Genomic DNA, 17,805 nt, shown 5'->3' on the forward strand with positions numbered 1-17,805 from the left:
CTTACTATTAAATACAAATTTACAATAAGTATCAGCAATTTCACTCTTTCATATTTACTGAAAGGGAAGGAAAACATGTTTACAAAAAATTTGTATGCAAATAATGAGCATAGTCAGAAGACAAACATTTGAATGTTTATCAACTGGTTAGCAAATTAAATGTGTCCTATCTATCTATATAGACTAGAAGCAAAAACGAACTAAGTACTCATAAATCTGTGTACGCGTGAGCAGAATAGTAAGAGGACATGAAAGACAAGTCATGTGACAGAATTCCATTTATATGAAAAATGTACAGATAGAAAACAGACTGTTGGTTGCTTCAAGCTGGAGTAGGAATGGAAGTAACTGCTCAAGGGCACAAAGCTTTTCACAATGACAGAAATGCTCTAAACATCTATTGGGAGAATGTTCCATTCTGTACTTAACAATTAGTGAATCGTACATTTAAAACAGGTGAGTTTCATGGTATATATACTTTGCATCACAATAAAGATTTATAAGGGGAATTACCAAGACTGTAAGACAAAGACTCTGTAAGCTACACATTCTGTTTAACCCATGCCTCGTGCATTAAACAACACCTTTCTTGAGCAATAATACAGCACTGTCCTTCTTCCCCAAAGGCACTTAGCAATGCTACTACTGGAACTAGTTTCGAGTCCTCTATGCTTTTGAAGTTGTATTTGATATAATACAAAAAGAGAAAAATCTGATGAGGAATTGAAGACTCATAAAAACTGGAAAGGATTTTTTTTTTAACAAGCAAAGAACAAAATAAGTAGGGCCCTAAAAGAGCAAAAGCAAAGAGAAAGAGATCGAAAAGGGAACAATATTCTAATATTATTTTACAACGTCTAAACATCAGACGTATAATTTGTAGTTTTCTTACAATAAGGCAATGCTTACAATCAGTAGCTTGCTTGAGAAAAACAACAGCATAAAAATGGAGCTCACAGGATGATTTCTCTTTATATAGTAACTATCTCCTACCAGAAAGATAAAAAGGGATCTATTCATATACTCTACTACAATGGCTGCCTAATTAAGTAATTAAAACACTCAAAGTGTTCAGATACTCTCTGTCTCCTCACAACAAGGAAAGCTCATTACACAGGAATGAAACATGTCTGGACAGTTCAAGACCAAGTTAGCTTTCTCTTTACATAAATACACTATACTATATTAACTATGCACATTGTTATTTAACTTTGTAATTCCACTAGGCAATTTCTCTATGAAACAAAACACAGCTGTTGATAAACTTTTTTTTTTAAAAAAAAATATTTATTTATTATGTGTACAACATTCCTTCCATGTATGCTTGCAGGCCGGAAGAGGGCACCAGATCTCATTACAGATGGCTGTGAGCCACCATGTGGTTGCTGGGAATTGAACTCAGGACCTCAGGAAGAGCAGTCAGTGTTCTTAACCTCTGAGCCATCTCTCCAGCCCTGTTGATAAACTTTTTAAGTTCATTCTTTTTTGCTTTGTTTTTTTGTTTTCATTGTGCCATATATTTTTCTCTGCTTGCCTCCCTTCTTCTCCCTTCCTCTTCTATTCTCTCCCATGATCCCCATGCTCCCAATTTACTCAGGAGATCTTGTCTTTTTCTATTTCCCATGTAGATTAGATCCATGTATTTCTCTCTTAGGGTCCTCTTTGTTGACTAGGTTCTCTGGGGTTGTGAATTGTAGGCTGTTTTTTCTTTGCTTTGTTTCTAAAAGCCACTTGTGAGTGAGATAAAGACATTCTTCTACTTATTACAAGAATTCCTTCTATATCTTCTAAGAGTCATAAAGATGAAAACTGTTTTTAGCCACTATTTCTTTCCTTCTACCTTCCTTCTTCCCTCTCTCCTTCCTGGATAAATGTTAATTGGAGCTTAAAATAATCACTACCTTATAATAATAAAATACATAAATAAGAAATAAATTCAGCAGTGCAATATCTTAACCACTTGGTCACTTTGTCATATAATCCCAGGATTCAGGAGACAGAAGGTTCCATCCTTTGCTATACAGAGAGATCCTCTCTCGAAAACAAAACAAAACAAAAACAGACAAAGCCAAATCACTTCCGAAGAATGTCCTGAAAAAAGTTAAAAGTTTTAAAAATTGGTATTTTAAAGCACAGGGTACCGGAAGGAATACTTTAATGGTAGTGTGCTTGCCAAATATGCACAGAATCCTGGGTTTGACTCTCTAGACTCACAACAACAAAAACCAAAACTATTAGAACGGGATACAAAGCAATGTACTGCATAATCCTGGTGTGATGGTTAATCTTGGTTGTCAAGTTGACTGTATCTATAATCAATTAAAACCCGAGCAGCTGGACATATTTGTTGAGGGATTTTCTTGATTGGATCAGTAAGTGGAGAAGACTCACCCTAAATGTGGGCCATACTTTCAGGCGGCAGCCTATATGAAATGACATAAAGGAAGCTTTTTTCTTTTTGCCTGCTTGTCCTCACTCTATCCTGGAAGGTTCTTCTATCTTGTCCCTGAGACATTCCTTCACTGGTATCGGAACCTACTTCTTAGGAATTCCAAGGGAGACTGAAGACTGGCAGCCTCTAGTACTCTAGCAGACTGGGACTGCTGAGAAATCCAGTCTTGAGGCCTAAACAACAACCAGATCCATTGCCTTTCCTTCTGGAGACATCCATAGTTGGATTACTCAGACCACAGCCTATAAGCTACACTAATAAATCCTTTATTGTATTCATTCAATCAGTGCTGTTCTTTTGGAGAACCATAACTACTATATCTGTTTTTAAAGGTCCTATTAATCCCCCAACAAAGGACACAAGGATGAAAATAGGCAAATAAGATCACATCAAATTTAAAAGCTTCTGCACAAAAGAAACATTCATTAGAAAGAAAACCTAAAGAATGGAAAAAATATTTGCAAATTATACAATCTGACAAAGAGCTAATATCCAGAATAATAAAGGAACTCAAAACCTGCAACAGCAAAAAAGAAAGAAAAGAAAAATCAAACAGCTTGATTAAAAATGGGCAATGAACCTTATTACAGTTTGGACCTGGAATGTCCCTGAAAGTCTTCTTGTTGAAGAAGGTAAGACCTAGTGTGGAGTCTAGGGTAAGTAGGTCACTGGCAGCATACTTATCTCTTAGCCCCTAGTCCCTCCTCTGCATTCTTTCTCCTTGGCCACAGTGAAATAAACAGTTTTGCTCTACAAGACTCTACATACAGTAATTTCCTGTCTTGCCATAGCAATGGGGTCAAATAAACTATAACCTCTGAAACTGTGAGCAAAAATAAATCTTTGCTCTTCTCAAGTAGTTTGCTCAGGTATTATCACATCAGTAGTAAGTCAACATAATCTAAACAGACATTTCTGAAAGATAGACAAACTAATAGTCAATGGAAACATAAGTGCTAGCTAGCTAATATCACTAATCATCAGAGAAATTCAAATGAAGTCACAATGAACTATTACCATATTCCATGAGGAATGCCTATTATCAGAAAAAACAGAAAACAAGTGCTGGTAAGGATATATAGAAAAGGAAACCCCTTGGGCTGGTGAGATGGCTCAAGTGTCCTCTGACCTATACATGCACACCATGGCACACATGTACTCTACCCACACCTCTCTGCAAATCATACATACACACAATAATTAAAAAGTTTACAAACAAAAAGAGATTCCTACACACCAATGATGGGAATGAGTATAGTCATTATAAAAAACAGACCAGAAATTTTTCAGAAAATCAAAAACTATCTTATGATTCCGTAAATCCACTATTGGATATTTATCCAAAAGAAATAATTCTGTTTGTCGTAGATAACTATACTTCTGTGTTTACTGTAATACTATTCACAATAACCAGGATATGGGAATAATCTGCTTACTAGTAAATGATGAATAAAGAGACTGTGGTAAATAAATATAAACAACAGAATACTACAAAGGATGAAATCTGTCCGGAAGTAGAGATTATGTAAGTGAAATAAACCAAGGACAAAAAGACAATTAACTCATAATCTCCTACGTGATCATGCAGAAGTTGAGAACAGAAGGATGACCTAGGTTGGTCAACAGGCTCTACTTATAGGTAGATATGAGTATGAAGCACAGCAGAGTGACTGCAGGGAACAATTACGTACTGTGTATTTCAAAAGTCCAGCAGGAGGGATTTTTAAAATATTTGCACCCTAAAGGAATGGTTAAGTGTTGGAGGAGATAGACATGTCTAACCTGACTTCAACAACACAAACTGCATACACGCATCAAAATACCTGTGCCCTATAGATTTTAATGTTACAAATTTGTTTAGAGGTACACTTTTTTGTTATTTTTTTTTTCCAAGACAGGGTTTCTCTGTAGCTTTGGAACCTGTCATGGAACTCACCCTGTAGACCAGGCTGGCCTTGAACTCACAGAGATCTGCCTGCCACTGCCTCCCAAGTAATGGGATTAAAAGTATGTGTTACCACCATGCAACTCTTAGAAATTCATTTAATTAATTAAAAACCTAAAAAAGAAACTACCAAACTTAAGTTGGGGATGGGGACTCAGTGGTTGAGTGCTTGCCAAGCATGCTTGAGGCCCCAAATTTAATCCCAAGCACTGTAAAACAACAACAAACTTTAATTAAAGCTATTGCTGATGGGATTATGGTCATTTCCTCAATCACATCCAGGTTTTTCTATTTTCTAAAAATATGAATTATTTTTATTTAAAGAGACCAATCTTTTTAACTTTTCCAAAATTAGGACAACCTAATCTAATTTTCTTACTTCAGCCCACTTGCTTCAATGATTTTCTTTTAATTCTTCCCTTTGAACTGATTCCGTTGTCTGCTTTCAAGCATGCTCCAGTTTCTCCTATCAACTCCTATACTCTTTCTTGTTTTCCTTTCCTGCCAAATTTCTACAATGAGTGCTTTTTAAGCTTCCAATCGGTTCTTAACCCTTTACAATTTTACCTTATTCTGTTTTCTTATGTGAAAAATTCTACCAATGTGTCTGCCTGTCACTTAAAATTAAATGGCAGCCAGGCATGGTGACAGTCTGTGTGGAAGCACTCTGGAGGGCAAAACAAGAGACTGAGTTCAAAGCTAGGCTGGACTACATAATGAGACCACATAAAGAGAGAAAGAGAGAGAGAGGGGGAGGAAGACAGGGAGAGAGAGAGGGAGGAAGAAAGGGAGGGAGGAGAGGAGAGGAAAAGAAAAAGAGAGCGAGAGAGAGAGAAGAAAAAGAAAAAAACAAACACCTTTTCGCAGAAAGTTTTTAACACTTGATGCTCATGGAGAGCAACCAGGCCAATGTTAAACACCACTCCTTCTTCATCACTAACCAGCTGTTATTTCATCAGTTCATGGTCCATCTCGATTTTTGACACAACTATGCCGACTTTCCTTGTTCGTTTCTCATCTCTGGGTTACTTTAAAGGTAACAAACAACTCTTTTCTCTCTATATGAACATTGTGGATATATGTTGTTACAGCTTCAGCTACTTTTCTAGACCTAGGCTCTCTTCTAACTTTTTCTGTAGTTGGCTTCCACTAGTTTCTAATCAACATGTTTAAAACAAATCTCTCCAATTGTCAGTCTAATAATGGCACTTCCTAACTACCACATCTGAATTAATAATACCTAAAATTCTCTCAGACTTATTAGTGGTTATTTTTATCCTTCCTTTCTTCCTTCCTTCCTTCCTTCCATTCATCCATCCATCGATTCAGTTACTAACTAGTCTTGAACCTTCCATCAAAATATTTCCTGGCTCCATTCTAACCCTCCCTTTTCTATTGTCAGAAAAAGCCTTATCACTTTGAGCCTAAATTACTGTAAGAATTACTAGGTCTTTTATCTGTTACAGGTCTTCTCCTGGTCCCTATAAATCATCCTGCATAACAACTGCCTATAATGTTAACAGAAAAATACTAATACAGAATTTCCCAAGTTATGTTTAAATTACGTAAATCTTAAGGATGCCTTACTCTGTTCAAGTAAGTTTGGCTACACTGCATGTTAAACTACTCATTGGAAATCTATACCTAAAAATGCTGAGACTTCATTCAATTAATGTTATTTAATTCTGTGAGACCCCTTTTTGGCTACCATAGTTTTGGGGATTAATTTATATATGTATATTAAACTATCTAAGCATTGAACAACTCTTGTTATTCGGCACCACGCTGTTGTGGGATGGGTTTTTTTGTTGCTGTTTGTTTTGTTTTTTTGAAGGGTGAGAAGTCAGGAACAGTGGCTCATGCCTATAATCCTAGGATTTAAGAGGCAGCAGCAGGAAGAGCAGGAGTTCAAGGTCATTTTTTACTATAGAGCAAGTTTAAGACTAGCTTAGGCTACAAGATAACCCCCTCAAAAAAAAAAAAAAGAGAGAAAAAGAAAAATGGGGGAAGAGGAGAGTTGGAAAGGAAGTGATCAACTTCGATGATGTCAAATAATAATAAGTGTATAAATAACCTTATGAGATATCTGTATTTCTTCTCCGTATGCACACACACTTACACATAAACACACACATTTGTACTTTTAATATAGATGAGAAACAAACTTGTCCTAAAATCAACAACAAAAATGCAAACAACGAGGACTGGATTCTAGGCATTCTCCTTCTGTCTATAATCTTAACCAATACAGTATACTATTTCCCAATTAGCAGGAAATATATTCATAGATAATGCATATTCTTTGGAATAAACAGACCTTCTAGCTAATGATTTTGGTGGACCTTCTATCATTTTCTCAAATGTAAAATAGAAATATTACTGTGAAGATTAGAGTGAGATTACAAACATTATTGCTATTAACACTCAGTATTTACATAAAACATAAATGTATGACTTAGTGTCATACTTAGCAAACTGAACAGCAGAAAGCAAATTAAATATAACCACATCTTGTGCCAAATTCAGATTGATTAAAAATTAACCATCCAGCCGGGCGGTGGTGGTGCACGCCTTTAATCCCAGCACTTGGGAGGCAGAGGCAGGCGGATCTCTGTGAGTTCGAGACCAGCCTGGTCTACAAGAGCTAGTTCCAGGACAGGCTCCAAAACCACAGAGAAACCCTGTCTCGAAAAACAAAAAAACAAACAAACAAACAAAAAAAAAAACAAAAATAAAAATTAACCATCCAAACCAAGACACTTTTGAAAGTGATAAGAGGAATTATGAAAAGTGATGTTAGGACAACAGGCATAAACAGCCTGTCCACGCAATCAGGATATATAGCATTTGACCTCAGTTCTATTGTTTACTGTCCTACAATTATTTTTTTCAGTAATTTCTATAAAAATTATCAACTACTCACCTATAAAAATGAATAAACTAGCCAGGCGGTTGTGGCACACACCTTTAATCCCAGCACTGGCCAGCCTGGTCTACAGAGCTAGTTCCAGGACAGCTAGGACTGTTATACAGAGAAGCCCTGTCTTGACCTCCCCCACAAAAAAAGAATAAACTATAGACAATATGAGTAAACTTAACCATACTGTGCTAAGAAAGCTAAAAGTAAAAGGATATTTTAGGACATTCTAAACAGCAAAAATATAAGTGTGGAAAGAAACATATCAATAAAACCCAGAGACTGAAGGCAGAGAAGAGAAAGTTTACTCCACAGAAATAAGGAAACCTTAGAGGTAGAGGTGTTAAATACTTTAGTATAGTAACAACGTGCCATTAAGTGCAAGTGACAATTCATACAAACAGTAGCTCAATACTCCATTTTTAAGGAAATTGGGGAATAAGATAGGAGTGTAGTTTAGTGGTAGACAATATTTAGATTCAATACCCAGAACAAGGGGGAAAGTAGGGGAGAGAATCTATGTCTTTTCACCAGGCACTTGCTTGACAGAAGCAAGGAACTATGGGCTCATTCCCATTTTCTTCCCTTTAGGAAATTAATCTATTCTGGAGTCCTCAAAGTTTCAGAAGCATTCCTTAAAACACCTACAATATACATTTGTTCTGACTGAAAATGTCCAAAGCCAGCCCAACTGGTTCTAGTACTTGACTGTGTGGGTTGGATCTGACGCTGTAGACCTAGCTGAAGATGCCCTCGGTGCCCTTTTTATGCAAAGGCATGTGGGAGTTTTAAAAGCTGAATTAGCAGAGGCTGCTGGGCTCCTTCCACACTCTCTCAACACTCTGGGAACCTTACTGCTCACTGTGTAGTATTAAGTACGTACCACAGCTTATTAAGTAAGACTCTCTTCAAACTTGAAGATCAGTGTAGCTTAAAGATTAGGTTCAAAAGAACCAGCTTCCCCCTCTTAACTATTCATGTAACTCTGGAAACAAACTATTTTAGTTTCTTCATTAATAAAATCAAGATGTTTATTTATGTAATTTGCCCTGACTTACTCCAAAAGAATGAAAAAAAAATTTACAAATAACAAAAAAAAAGACCTTGAAAAGGGGAAAAAAATTGGAATAAAGAGAAACAAGAGTAAATAATCATTAAGTTACGGAAGCTTAATCTTAAAGAGAGAAACTTTTCTTTTAAGACAGAGTCTCACTATTCAGTCACTGACCTGGAACTTGCATTAAGGCTGGCATATGGGTCCAGAGGACAGAATTCAGGTCACTGGGCTTGGTAGTAGTGCATTTACCCACTGATAGATCTCTTCAGTCCCAATTTACTTTAAAATTATTGTTGCTCTTGGTGGTGTTGGTGGTAGTGGTGTGTGTGTGGGGGGGTGCACATTCATGCGCTGATGTGGAGATCAGAGGACAACTTTGTGGAGTTGATTCTCCCCTTTAGATCATTAGGCTTATGCAGCCAAGTACTTTTACCTACTGAGCAAGCTCAAAGGCTCCCACCCTCAAATTCCTGATCTTCTATTCCTGGCTCCCATTTTTTTGGGCCACAGATACATACTACTGTCTGGCTTAAGAAGAGAATATTTTGAGGATTGGTCAAAGCTGATTTCAAAGTATCAAGCAGTTTGGAAAAGACTAATTATTGAACACTACAAAAGGAAAAGATGGGGGGGGGTGACATGAGACCAGACACAGGAGACAGGACATAGAAAACCCTGAGGACATTAAACCTGTTTTATAAAGGGAAAGCATAGGACCTCTAACTTCTGTAAGCATTCTTGAATACAAAAAGCCTAACATTAAGTATCATTTTCCAAGCTTTTGCGATAAACACTGTTTGTCTCTGTTAGTGTTGCCTATTTTGTTGAAACAAAATGTTTCTTATCCAGGAAATATTCCCTTCCCTCCTTTGTGCTTATCACAGCCTCTCATATCATAAGACTGAGTTGGAATCTCCTTTTCCAAAGCATTTCTTGATTCTGGTCTTGGTTCAAGTCTTCCTATACCACCTCTTGGAATACTCAGCTTAATATTGCACAGTTTAGACCTTTGGCAAATAATAAATACATTAGGGCTTAAACGTAAGGTATGTCTGAGCACTAGCTGATTTTGGTCTGTCTCCTTCTGCCAATCACAATGCAATTTTTAAAAAAACATTAAAAATTTTTCTTAAAAAACATTAAAAATTTTTCTTAAAAAATTTTCTAGCCGGGCGGTGGTGGCGCACGCCTTTAATCCCAGCACTCGGGAGGCAGAGGCAGGCGAATCTCTGTGAGTTCGAGACCAGCCTGGTCTACAAGAGCTAGTTCTGTGACAGGCACCAAAGCTACAGAGAAACCTTGCCTCGAAAAACCAAAAAAAAAAAAAATTTCTAAAATTTTCTGTGTGTTATGTGCACATGAATGCTACTATGTGCGTAGAGGTCAAGAGGACAACTTGTCAAAGTTTGCCCGCTCTCTACTATGTAGGTCACAGGGTTGAATTCAGGCTGTCAGGCTTGGCATCTTTACCTAGTGAGCCATCCCTAGACTATAAAACTTCTGATAGACAAGGTTTGAATACATTAGCATATACTACCCAAAATACAATTTCACAATCACTAGTTAATGTATTATACACAGGCATGTGCACACACACACACACACACATACACACACACACCTTTCAGTGAGCAAATATGTACACTCACAAATGATAAAACATCATAGTCTTTCTACAATCTTGGTGCCTATAGAGGCCTGCTAGGAAGAAGATTTCTAAAAGGCAAATTATGTCTAGAAGGCTGCGGTACAAGGTCACTTTTGCTGGCTAGAAGCGAGGTCTCTGGCCCAAAGAGAGCACAAAGCTCTTCTTAAAGTGCCCAAGGTGTTTATGACTGAGATGAGACTGGCTTCTCCTTGGGCAAGAGATATGCTTAAACATATAAACAAAGAACACAGTGACTACTGGAAGCAAACCAAACCAGGGTAATCTAGGGAAAGGTGACTTGGGCCCATGGAAACAATGACATGGTTCCTGCCAAATTCTAAAGCAACCTTCCTGCAAAGGCCACTGGACACTGAATTTGTGTGATGTTGTATCATTCTCAGATTTAAACTACTAAAAAATAAATAAACAAAAGTAAAAACAGCATATTCTACATTTAATTTACTATCTACTATACTTCAAAATATGAATAAGTCTTAATTTCTAAGAAGAATGACAAAAAAAAAGCCAATAAAATTTATTGTTTAAAAAGGCATGGTCAGTATTGGTTATTAGAAGCCAGAAGCAGTGTATCTCACGGAGCACTAAGTACTTAGAATATATCCCAGGTTACCTTAGACTTGAGTCTTGATGACAAATGGGAAATTTTTAAGGTGAAATAAAAGGGGGCTAGAAAGATGGTTCCATGGTTAAGAGTGTGCACTGTTCTTCCAGAGGACCCAAGTTCAGTTCCCAGCACCCACAACAGGTAACTCACCACCACTTGTAACTCCAGCCCAGGTCATCCAATACCCCTGCCCTCTACACTCAGGTACACATATATACACAGACACATCCATGTAATTCAAAATGATAAAAAGTAAATTTAAAAATGATATAAAAGAGAGATCTCTAAGACAATCACAGTAAAAGTCTTATGCATTCAAAAGTCAGAATCTAGGGCTTATTTTCAATTCTTCTAAAAAAGATAGCTGATCAATTTGAGAATAAATAGAAAGTGAAAAGAGTGATAGTGATCTTTACCAGAAAAAGATCAAGTTCACAACATCCGTCCCAGTGACCAACCAGGGCATCACAGAAGACAAAGCTGGAGGTATGCTTCCTGTGATACAACAGGAAACTTTTGACAACATTACTAAGTATTTTTGCAACACAATCTAATGATCACTTTCTACCAGTGATGAGTTTAAAAGAAATAATAATAACACAGGAGGAATTTGTTTACCACACCAGGTATTATTAGTTTTTTTCTCAGTGTTATGACAAAATATCTGACAAAAAGCAAACTTTAAAGTATAGTTCACCATGTTGTGGAAATTACGGTGGCAAAAGCTTGAGAAGCTGGTCACACTGCATCTAAAGGTAGAAAGCAGGAAGGGAAAAATTCTGCTGCTCACCTTTTGATTCAGTACTAGACCCTAGATCAAAAAACGGTGCCACTCACATTGAGGGCGAATCTTTCTATCTCAGTTAACATAATCTAGATAATCCCTCAATCGGCATGCCCAAAGACCTGTCTCCAAGAGATCCTAGGTATTTTCAAGTTGGTAACTAATACTATTATAAGAAGCAACTACAAAAATTTGAAAACGGAAGTATGTGGGGACAGGACTTACTTTTTTGAATTGATATTTTGAAAGGAAAGGAGTTTCACTGCTTTAATTTTCTAATCAATACCTAATAATGAAGTGTTTAAGCCATTTGCTCTCAAATAGACTGTGCAACACATCTGTGCCGGGTAAGCTTTCTGTTGCAATGATAAACTCCAAGATCAAAAGCAACTTGGGAAGAAAGGATTTACTTCATCTTCCACTTTACAGTCCATCATTATGGGAAGCCAAGGCGTGAACTTGAGGAGAAACCACAGAAGAATATTGCTTACTGGCTCCCTCCCAAGCTCAGTCAGCCACCTTTCTTATAAAGCTCAGACCCAACTGCCTAAGAACGGCGCTGCCTACAGGCCCATCTGAAGGAGACAATTCCTCAACTGAGGCTCCCTCTTCCCAGATGACTAGGTTTGTGTTAACTAAAAGTAGCCAAATAACATTCCAATAATTTTCATAGAAATAATACCTACTTGTTCATACTGGGAACTAAACCTAAGGCCTTGTATATACCAGGCAATTAAGTGTTCCACCTCTGAACTTTAGTACCAGTTTTCTGGGTTTTTTTGTTTTTTGTTTTTTTCCGTTTGAGACAGACCTCCAATCTGCATTCCTCTTGCCATACCCTCCAGTGGAGCTGGGATTACAGACCTCTGTGCCTCCCTGTCCTGTTTTATAAATAGCAACTCCTATTTTAAACGATTACATTTACTAAATTCATAACAAAATAAACTTGGCAAATATGCAGGGATTGACAGTTGTCCCTACGAAGACTATTCTAAATCAGGATCCTGGTAGGAAAAGCACAAACTGACTACTATCTGCATCCTTAATAAAATATAGTATGTGGGGCCCTGCATATGTTAGGCAAGTGCTCAGTGCTGAGCTATACCACTTTAAAACATTATTCTGTATTAGCATTCTTTCAATCTTCAAAAATTGACATATTATAAATAAAAAATTTTAGTTTAATCCAAGACTAAGTAGGGGGCAGGCTCAAAGTGCTTGCTGTCAAACCTGACTACTTGAGTAGGAAGAGAACCAACTCTTGCAAGTTGTCCTCTGAACTACAGGCGCATCATAGCATGCGCACATGGGCACACACTCAAACTGAAAAAAAAAATTAGTGACGTTATAATCTTATTATTAAGCTAAAAAGAAAAGGCAATATGATGCAACAGGGAAATAAAAACAAAGGGTATTTCAGAAAAGTGTAATCTCCGCAAAGAGAGGGCTGAGGTTGCAGGAATTTGTCTCATAAAATATAACAAGGAAACAAAAAAACTGCAAAGTCAGAGTTACTGAGTTTGAATTCTATTACAATTTTTGTTGTTGTTGTTGTTGTTATTTTGTTTTTTGGGACAGTGTTTCTCTGTGTAGCCCTGGCTGTCTGGGAACTCGTTTTGTAGACCAGGCTGGCCTAGAACTTACAAAGATCTGCCTGCCTCGGCCCCCAGTCCCCAGTGCTGGAACTAAAGACATACACTACCACACCCAATACTAAAGTCATTTATTAGTTGTGTGAACTTACTTGCTATTTTCACAGTAGGGACTAAATAAAATCATACACTTGCTCATGGTATTTCTCAAAATAAAAAATAAATCATGTGGAGGAATACAAAGTAATCATAAAAAGCTGGGTGAATTGGTACATGTCTTTGATTCTAGTACATGGGAGGCAGAGGCAGGTGGATCTCTGTGAGTTCAAAGCCAGCCTGGTCTACATAGTGAATTCCAGGACAGCCAGAGCTATAAAATGAGAGACCCTGTTTCGTAAAAACAAAACCAATTATAAAAAGAAAACTATGAAGCCACTGTAGTAAGAATTTCTGGTGTTATATATAGTGTCCCCTTACCTCCTCACAGCAACTAGCAGTTTCTTACCTCATTGATGATCATAGCTTTAAATTTCCCAGCATTTCCGATTATGAGATTCTGTCATCCCAAAGTTTATAGCATGAAGAACCAGACAAACAAGCAATATAATGCACTATGTTAAGTGTGATACTTATTCTTGGTTGTCAACTTGACTATATCTGAAATGAAGTACAATCTAGAAACAGAAAGCACCCTTGTGATCCAGATCTTGAGGCAGAAAGGTACACCTTTAATCTGGGCCACACCTTCTGCTGGAAGTATAAGGACATCCTGCTCATCCTGCGTTCACCTGCTTGCCCTTGCCTTATCAGCACATCCATCCCTTCACTGGCTTTGGAGCTACTTCTTCATGATCCCGGCACACACAGAAGACCAGATAAGATATCCAGCCTCGTGGGACTGAGCAACTACTAGATTCTTAAACTGATTCTTAAACTTTCCATTCATAGCTAGCTGTTGTTGGACTGCAGCCTATAAGTCATTCCAATAAATGTGCTTTATATGGAGAGAGAGATATCCATTCTCTAAGTCGTGTGATCCTAGAGAACCTGAATACAGATTTTGGTACCAGAAGTGCAGTATCACTGTGACAGACTTGACCGTGTTTGTGGAAGGACTTTGGAATTTTGGACTAAAAGAGTCTTATCCAAGTGGAAGCTTGGATAAGAATGTTAAGATCAGAACAGAGAATGGAGTCCTGACTTGTTTCAGAGGGAAGTTTAAAGATACTATCAGGGCCACTTGTTATTTTGAGAATTAAGGTCCTGTGGTTCTGATCAGCTGGGGCTGAAGAATCAGCTGTGATGAACAAGACACCAGAACTACTAAAGCTAAACTCTGCTTTGCTGAGATACTCCATGCTAGTCAGCTGGAACTGAGAAATTAGTAGTAATGAAGAAGAGACCAGCAGCACTGAGGTGAAATCTTCTGAGAAGTGTTTCCTGAGAGCACAGAGAAGCTGTGTTCCAGAAGTAGCCAAAGTTCTACCTCATGCTGGCAACCAGACTTGGTAATATGTGAGCATCACCCAAATGATACTGGTTTTGAAGGCATGAAGGGGTCATGGAGAGCAGCTGAGACTTGGCACTGTGAGAAGCCAAGAGAAATCATGGGAGAAGGTGCAGCCTCAGTAGTGGTTGAAGGCCCACGACTGAAGGGGTCATGCAAAGAATTTGAAACTTAACACTATAAAGAGAGCCAGTGAAAAGATATTAGTAAAGTGCAGCTCAGTTGCAGCAAAAGACCCCAGTGTTTTGGAGAGGCCAGTAACACGGGATGACCACCAAGACAATAGTAGCAGTGGAGTGGAACCAGCTGGAGCCTAGGAGACAAGCTGTGTGTGCTGCAGAGGACAGAGCCAGAGGTGACTCAAGTCCATTGGAGGAGTCCAGAAGATCATGAATGAATCCCAGAATGCTGGACATTTATATTGTTGGAGTTCAGTTTTGCTTGGTTCAGATTTTGAAAGTGCCCTGATTCTTCCCTCTTGAAGAAGGTATTTAATTCTGATCAGCCCACAGATGAAAGACTTGAAGTTTTAAGAGAGATTTTGATATTTTAAAGACTGAAATTTGAATGTGTTTGAATTTGTAAAGACTGTGGGACTTCTAAAGTTACTTGTGAGATCTTAGGGGTGAATACAAAATAAAGGGTTGTGGCTTAATAGTGATGTGCTTGTGTGTCAAGTTGACAAGGAGTCAGTTGTACTGGCTAGTTTTATGCATGAACTTGACACAAGCTAGAGTCTTAAGAAAGGAAGGACCCTGTTGAGGCAATGCCTCCATGATATCCAGAAATAGGAAATTTTCTCAATTAGTGATTAATGGTAGGGGGTGGGGGACATGGCAGGTGGTGTCATCTCTGGGCTGATGGTCCTAGGTTCTATAAGAAAGGTGCCCTGAGCAAGCCATGGGAATCAGTCAGTAAGCAGCACCCCTCCGTGGCCTCTGTACCAACTTCTGTCTCTGGGATGCTGCTCTGTTTGCGTTCCTGTACTGACTTCCTTCAGTAATGAAGAGCAATGTAAAGTATAAGCCAAATAAACGCTTTCCTCCCCAACTTGCTTTCTGGTCATGGTATTTCATCACAGCAGTAGAAACCCTAAGATATCAAGCATGGTGATATTACTGAAGATCTATCCAAAAGCTTGGCAAGAAAACTGCCTTTTGTGTTTTTTGCTTGTTTTTGTTTTAATTTTTTGTGTGTTTTTTGTTTTTGTTCTTTGAGACAGTGTATCTCTACACAGCCCTGGTTGTTCCGAACTTGCCATGTAGACTAGGCTGGCCTGAAATTCACAGAAATCTGCTTCTGCCTCCTGAATGCTGGGATTAAAGGTGTGACCAACACACACGGAGAAAACTGTTCCTTAAATTATGCAATTCAAAATGTGGTTAGAGAGAGAGCGGGACGTCCGTCTTCGGGTCGCAGCAGCGTTGGTGGTCTTGATCACCCGGGAGCGAATTAAAAATGGGTGACGTTGAGAAAGGCAAGAAGATTTTTGTTCAGAAGTGTGCCCAGTGCCACACTGTGGAAAAGGGAGGCAAGCATAAGACTGGACCAAACCTCCACGGTCTGTTTGGGAGGAAGACAGGTCAGGCGGCTGGATTCTCGTACTCAGATGCCAACAAGAACAAAGGCATCACCTGGGGAGAGGACACCCTAATGGAGTATTTGGAGAATCCCAAAAAGTACATCCCTGGAACAAAAATGATCTTCGCTGGAATTAAGAAGAAGGGAGAGAGGGCGTACCTAATAGCTTATCTTAAAAAGGCTACTAAGGAGTAACTCCACTGCCTTATTTATTACAAAACACATGTCTCATGACTTTTAATGTGTACCGTAATTTAATTCATACCCCACAATTCAGATCATGAACGGCTAACAATGCTTTGTTGGACAGTCCTGATTAAGGAAAACTGATCTGTAGAAAAGTGGATATGATCTTTATTAAAGTAACGATCCAGTTGCATAAACACTGTCACTGCTCTCCCTTTCTCAAGATAAGATTGGACTTAATTGTTAAAGTTCTACTTTCCACAAAGATGGGGGTGTCACCTCAAACCTACTAAATGGTTTTATAATTAAATTTATATAATTGGACATATGAAAAAAATGGGGTTAGAGAGATGGTTTAGTGATTAAGAGCACCAGTAGCATTCTTAGAGGACTTGGGTTCAATTCCCAGCTCCCATACGACAGCTCACAACCATCTGTAACTCTAGTCCCAGAGAATTCAAAGCCCTCTTCTGTGGCCACCTCTGTGGTCGCCAGCAATACCCATACACATAAAATAAATATCTTGATATTACTTTTTAAAAAGAAAACAGAAAATAAGTTTAAAGCAAGTTATTTACAAGCTTGTCTCTTACAAACTTTTGAATTAAAATATAATTATACCATTCCCCCTCTCTTTCTTTTTCTCCATATCAGTACTCTCAAATTCCTGGCCTCTTTTTGTTATTGTTTTACACACACGTATACAAGCGAGCACACACCTAAACATATAAAAACTAACCTGCTTAGTCTGATTAGTGTTACTTGTACGTATATGATTTCAAAGTTAACTACTTTTTACCAGATAATCAATGAGGGGACTCATCCCAGGAAACACTATATTCCCTAACTCTCAGTATTCCTTACTTACTTACAGATCATTTTACAGTTAACACAGCTTCTATCCAACAGGATTTGCACTGTATTTCTCAGTGAGTGTTTCACTAAATTCTAATCACTGTGTAAAGTTTACTTTCATAATTATTAAAGTTTTAAAACAGAGCAGACATATGTATCCCAGTTCAGGGCAGCAAAATTTATCCTAAGAACAAAAAACTCCCTGTAGTCTAATACTAAGTCAGATCCAAAAGGACAGCACTAGTCTCTAAATTTGACAATCCTTTTTTGGGAATATTTAGTCACAAGTCAGTAGGAAGTAGGCTGCTCACAGGGACAGTACACTCATAAAATGATCAGCGATCAGTCAGGAAAGAACAACAATAAAATTCAAAGACATTTGGATATGTTAAATTATGAATGTACAATTATGATAAGCCCTAAACTGTGCCATGTAAAATGAGTTTTTCTTTCATATAAATGATAGGTTAGCATATTATCCTTTTTTGGAGGGTTGTTTTGGAGGACAGGGTCTCAGATAGCCCAGAATGGCCACCAAATCGCTATGGGCCCGAAGAGGATCTTGTCCTGTCTCCACCTCCTAAGTGCCAGGATTTCAGGTATTACCAGGCGTGGGCTTTCTCATCTTGAAGTCAGATATGGACAATGAAATGTTT

At 38.1% G+C, this 17,805-nt stretch overlaps 2 protein-coding genes across 2 annotated transcripts in view; one reads left to right on the plus strand and one right to left on the minus strand.

Moving 5' to 3' along the window:
* The window catches only part of Katnbl1 (katanin regulatory subunit B1 like 1), a 42,771-nt gene that overhangs the window by 17,058 nt on the left and 7,908 nt on the right, over positions 1–17,805 (minus strand). The window lies entirely within an intron of this gene.
* LOC130881598 (cytochrome c, somatic-like) lies at positions 15,925–16,613 on the plus strand. The gene has a single exon (XM_057781236.1). It carries the CDS (start codon positions 15,986–15,988, stop codon positions 16,301–16,303), a length of 318 nt encoding a protein of 105 aa, XP_057637219.1. The 5' UTR covers positions 15,925–15,985; the 3' UTR covers positions 16,304–16,613.

This window comes from Chionomys nivalis, chromosome 9, assembly GCF_950005125.1.
Source record: "Chionomys nivalis chromosome 9, mChiNiv1.1, whole genome shotgun sequence".
NCBI lineage: Eukaryota > Metazoa > Chordata > Mammalia > Rodentia > Cricetidae > Chionomys > Chionomys nivalis.